Here is a 5,521-nt window from a genome sequence, read left to right on the forward strand (position 1 = left end):
AGAGAGAGAGAGAGAGAGAGAGAGAGAGAGAGAGAGAGAGAGCACGAGCGACACGTCCGGCGCGACGGTTTTGTTGCACTTATCGGACATTTATTCCGAAGTATATCTATGTATAATTGTTACTCGGCTGCTTAATATGTTATTAATCATCTTAGTTTCTTTGCCTTACGCTTTGCTTGTCTTGAACGTGATAGGTGTAGCAATATTTTGATAATTGCTAATTTATTTCATTCAATTACCTATTTGTATATTCGTTTAACACAATTATACTCGACAAGGTATTATAAAAAATATTTTCTTACATGAATTAGAATCAGAAAGTTACTTTAGAAAGTGTTGAAAATTCTTCAATACGGCAATGTTAAATTTAATTTATTCATTATTTCGCAACAATAATATCACTTTTGAAATACATGAAAAATTTAAGAGATGTCAAAATAGTTTCCAATTATTATTAATAATTATGTTGCTATTCTGTAATTTAATAATTTGTTAAATATTTCTTGCAGTATTCGTGCGTGGATAAAATTCGTACATTGCTCTGAAGGTATTTGTTTTGTAATTATCTCACAATAAAATATAAGTTCTTATACATATATATTATATAATATATAACATTTTTAATTAATTAATATGTATATTGAGCGCATTTCGACATCAGATATTATAATTTATTAATTATTGTTTTGCTACTCTTATGCAATATATCTACTTAATTTTAGAAATACTGAATATCAACTATTTGAAAAATCTGCTTAACATTATTGGTAATCCAATGCCTATCCTAATTTTTTATTTTTATAAAAAAAATTTACGTTATAAAGGGCCTTGTTACGCAAATTAATATTGTGTTGTACTTAAAATATAAAAATTAAGAAACTGTCTAGAAATATTTTCGTTTTAAATTAAATGATATATTCCAGATGTCAAAATTGATAGATTTCTGTGTTTACCGAATGCAAAACGTGTTTAAAACGCGAATAACGGTTTAAGTAGAGATTGTTATCATCAAAATTAAATAAATTTATAATACGTGAGGTTGTATATTTTAGCTGTAATTTAGTACCTCTACGCTTTTAATAGATGGATGACATTTCGAAAGTTAAAAAGAACAAATATATACTTTCATGTATATTAATACATTGATCAAAACATCACATTGTACATCATATATAAAAATGTTAATGTGATATACGATTTAATGTTTGCATTAATATGTTAATATAAATAATCTTTATTAAAATGTTATAAAATAAAATACTTTAAAAGTTTTAATCCTAAACAGTTGTAATCCCAACAATGTAACGAATTAATTAATTTCCTCTTTTACCGATTTAATCAAATAAAGAGCAAGTTTCATTCAAAAACAGAAACGAAGAAATGGAAAATGTATCTTAAAAACTACATCGTTTTCTGCGATAATAAGATTTAAAAGATACGATAGATGAATGACTTACTCTGACCAATGTGAACCCTTTTCATCCATGGATATATTTGAGGCGGGTTAGTGCCAGAAGAGTTCCCCTTGTTGGACGAATTGTTACCCGTGCTAGAGGTACTGGATGTAGAGGAAGCGGGCGACGAAGCGGAAGATGCTGTTGTCAGCGTTGAATTTCCCTCGGCGACGCCCCTCGAGCTACCGCTGGGTGGTGAAGCAGCGGACGCAGCCACGGACGACCTTGACGAGCTACCAGGTGGTGAAGTCAATCCTGATGCGGCTTTACTCGTACCAGGTGCTACTAAGGGCGTTGGGCTATTTCTCGAAGTGGACGTGGTTAAATCTTGCGGAGACGCCACACTGGTGGACGATGTCGAATCAGCATACTTGCAGCTGGACGTTGACGGTGCCGAGGGTGCTGAAGCACCCTGCAGAAGAGGTGTCGTTGGATCCGCGTGAAGTTGTTGCTGAGGATGATGCGGTTGATGATGTTGCGACTGTTGAGCGTGCATACCGTGTTGTTGTGACGTCGTGGTCGCGTTTAGTCGAGGCTGCGGCTGCAGCTGAGTATAGTCTATCATTCCAGTTGGTGCCGTATGCTGCATACCCGACGCCGGCGTGGCATAAGGATGCTGAGGATAATGCTGTTGAGGCGAGTAACAAGGTGCAGGATAGCTGGTAGAGGCTGCATTTGGATTGTAGTACTCGCCACCGGCCGGCGATGCTGCCTGCATCGGTTCTCCAGGTGAATTCGCGGTCGGTCTTGGCTGTTGCTGTGGCTGTTGACCCGCGTAGCATGATGCGAGCGAGTTGACGAACTGATAGGAACTCATTCTTCACGTACCTTCACCTGCCGCGTCAACGTCACTATATCAATATCGTGCACGTTTATGTTCCGTCATTCACGAAAACACTGACGTTGTGTTCGATCGGTTGAGGCGGTTGAACAATGCGCGCCGTCATTAAGTATAGGATCTTGTCATCGTTGCGGCGATGACAAAAATCGCGCGACACACGTGACCGGCTACAAGTTTCACCTTGTTCGTCGAACGATTCACAGCTATCACGACCTGTTACACGCGACAGAAACACGTCGTCCCTAAGCGATTCGATAATGAACGGTTGAGGGGTTCAGGACTAATAGAGAAAGAGAAAGAGAAAGAAAGAGAGAGAGAGAGAGAGAGAGAGAGAGAGAGAGAAAGAGAGGCAGACGTCTGGCGGCAGGCGGGTCGAGCCTGAATTCGAACCGACCTGCGAGTCAAGTTTATGAGGGCCACGTGGGCCTGGGCTATAAAACTGTCTTCTGCTTCTTTATGACCTCAGGAGTCGCGATTACCTACAGAGGACTCGTGGGCCCATCGTGCAGTAGCGCGTAACAAACAGCTTATCGAGGCGCCCCATTGAAGATGACCTTGTAAAATATCTCCTCAATGAAATAACATGCGGAGTAACAACACATATGTGCGCGCATTAAAATTATTCACGCGGTGATTAATTGCGCTTCTCAATGTTGTCACAGGTGTTGCACTTATAACAGACGGCTTTATATCGCGCGGTAACGGCAGAGGCTCGCGCGACCACGGTAAAGGGTGAAGAGTGTGTGTACCCACGCGAGTTCACCGCCGTTCTTGTTGCGTGCGCGAAGGGTGGTTGGTATCGTACTGAAGGCTTCGCCGCACGATCCAACGGAAGGCCGGTGTGTGCGGTAGCTTGTCACGTGCCCGCGCTCTCTGCGTGTCAGAGGAGCGCCTCTCGACCAATCCCTGCCGTTCGTCAAACCTTGATTGGTCTCTCCGTCGGCGTACGATTCTTCAACCCCGTTCCTTGCGTCTCCGTCGAGTCTCCGCTGCCGCTGGCACTCGTCGTGTGGTAGTGTTGCCCGGCTGCTACCCGACGTGACAGGAACCGATGAGAGGGGTGTGCGTAAGAGAGAGAAAGAGGGCAAGAGAGAGAGAGAGAGGGGTCAAGGAGAGGGGATAGCACCGTCAGGGGGGCTAATGGAGAGATATTCGGGAGCCCTGAAACCGCTGGTGGGGGAGAAGTATCTCGATCGCTCTCTCGTTCTCCTCTGCAGCCTTCTAGCCGCGACGACGTCACCAAGAAGCAGCAGTCTTCCGTCCGCTTTGCGAGGGGGGCTACGCGCGCACGCGCCCCCTACTGTATAGTCTCGCGGTGAAGACAGACGAAAAAGAAAAGGGGTGGTACGCGCGCGGCACCGAAGGCGCGATTGTTCCTTACTGATCGACCGAAAACGATTCGTCCATTAATATCACCGTATCTTCGTCGATTTCATCCGTCGCGAATCCATTTTAGCTCGATCATACGCATCGTATCTCTTCTTGATCAGGAGATGAAAGAAAAGTTATACGTTTTACAAGTGCAAATTGCTGTACTTGCATATTGCAACGCGGCGGGACCGCGGTGAATCGGAGCACCGATCGAACTCGCTTCCGCGACCGCTCTTTTCGCCCGGATGTCTGACCTTTCGTTAACAAGTTTGCGATGGGATCGCGTTCGTCGCGCGAGACGCGCAGATTCAACCTGAAAATGTGTGATTCTCCAACCGCGGCTAAGGAAGGGGCGCACATAAGTCAGCCCGGTGGCCGCGGTTGACAGTTTTATGAGAGTTTGATAGTCTTCTCGCCGCGCTCACTCCTCTTTTCACAACGAAAGGACAGGAGAGAAAGGGCGGCCTGGAGGGAAAGAAATGCGTAAAGGAAAGGAAAAGAGGAAAGGAGAGAGAGAGAGAGAGAGAGAGAGAGACGCGCACTACGCACCACACTCTTTATTGTCCCATAAATTCAAACCTGTTGCCTGTAGCCGAGAAAGACAAGGAGGGAAGAACGTGCACGAGGTAGAATCCTCTCCCAATCGCGATTCGATTGACGCCCCCGTTATCGCTCGTACGGCGAACCCGGACGCAACTCGTAACTCACTGAGCCGGCCTGAGAGGAGAGCCTTCGGAGTTGGCGGCTCTAAGCAGAAGCATGTGTGACGTAGTAGCCAGTTGGTCAAACGGGGGGCACTTCGGGGTAACACGGGGCGGAGGGGACGGTTGAGGAGGCGGAGCTCTCTTTGCTCATCACAGATAAGACTTTAAACGAGTTTTTTTTTACATTTTATGCAAAATTTCTTTAACATTTTTACAGTGTATTCGCAGTGCTCTCTTCTTCGTGCGTGATTAGTTTATATTTCTAAAATTTTATTTTTTTAAATTCTTAAACACTTTTCCTATATCTATTACTGAAATTTTATTGTTATTAAAAAATAACATTAAGGTGTTTTATTAAAACAAAAATATTTTTTAACTGTTGCAATAAAATTGAAATTTAAATTTAGATCTGTCCATAATTTTCTCTATAATGTCTTTTTTATTTACGTTATGTTTCTATCACGTAGATTGAATTTCCTATTTAATTCGCGGCACACTAATAATTTAGAAGGAAGAATAATTTTGAATATATAGGCCGATAGTGTGGCAGTTGCTCGCCAGATGTGGTGAGTGCGGCTGTTCTCGTTGAATTGTGGCGCGCGCCCGCCCCCGGCCGTCCTACCCTTTCCACTTCTTCTCCCCACTACTTAATCGTTTACCCCACTGCTCAGTCGAAACTGGGTATCTCTTCTACTTTGAGTCGTCGCATCTGTGTACGTATACTGCCGTATCCCCACTATTTCCATAGCATTCGCCACTTCGGCTGTTTGTCCTACACTATCGCTTTAGCCCTCTTCTTTCACGTAGCTGATGAAAAATCGTGATCCAAAGACTCGACTGATAAAAGCAGTGAAATTCTATTTTATCACTTAATGAGTGATGCTCTACTATCTCTTGTGATTATTACTGCCACTCTTGATATTTATCTACGAAGCATATCAGCTTTTATATTTTAATAACAAATACATACAAATGTATTTTTTTAATCAAATTTATAGAGAGAAAGAATGAGAAATAAGAATTATTGTACGTACAATAGAATATAGTATGCACTGTGAAATATATTATAGAAAGATATATATGAACATCGTTATCGTGTAGATTATCTACTTAATATTTTTTAATTTTAAACATTTCGCATATTCTTTTAT

At 42.5% G+C, this 5,521-nt stretch overlaps 1 protein-coding gene across 1 annotated transcript in view; it reads right to left on the bottom strand.

The window, feature by feature from the left end:
• Positions 1-2,414, bottom strand: part of LOC108773938 (Sex combs reduced) — an 18,067-nt gene extending 15,653 nt beyond the window's left edge. Inside the window, exon 1 of the mRNA XM_018539920.1 lies at positions 1,458-2,414. Within this exon, the coding sequence (XP_018395422.1) occupies positions 1,458-2,271 (814 nt within the window). The 5' untranslated portion in view covers positions 2,272-2,414. The remainder of the gene's footprint in view (positions 1-1,457) is intronic.
• Positions 2,415-5,521: the final 3,107 nt, after the last annotated feature.

The sequence above is a fragment of the Cyphomyrmex costatus genome, unplaced genomic scaffold (assembly GCF_001594065.2).
Source record: "Cyphomyrmex costatus isolate MS0001 unplaced genomic scaffold, Ccosl1.0 scaffold229, whole genome shotgun sequence".
Classification (NCBI taxonomy): Eukaryota; Metazoa; Arthropoda; class Insecta; order Hymenoptera; family Formicidae; genus Cyphomyrmex; species Cyphomyrmex costatus.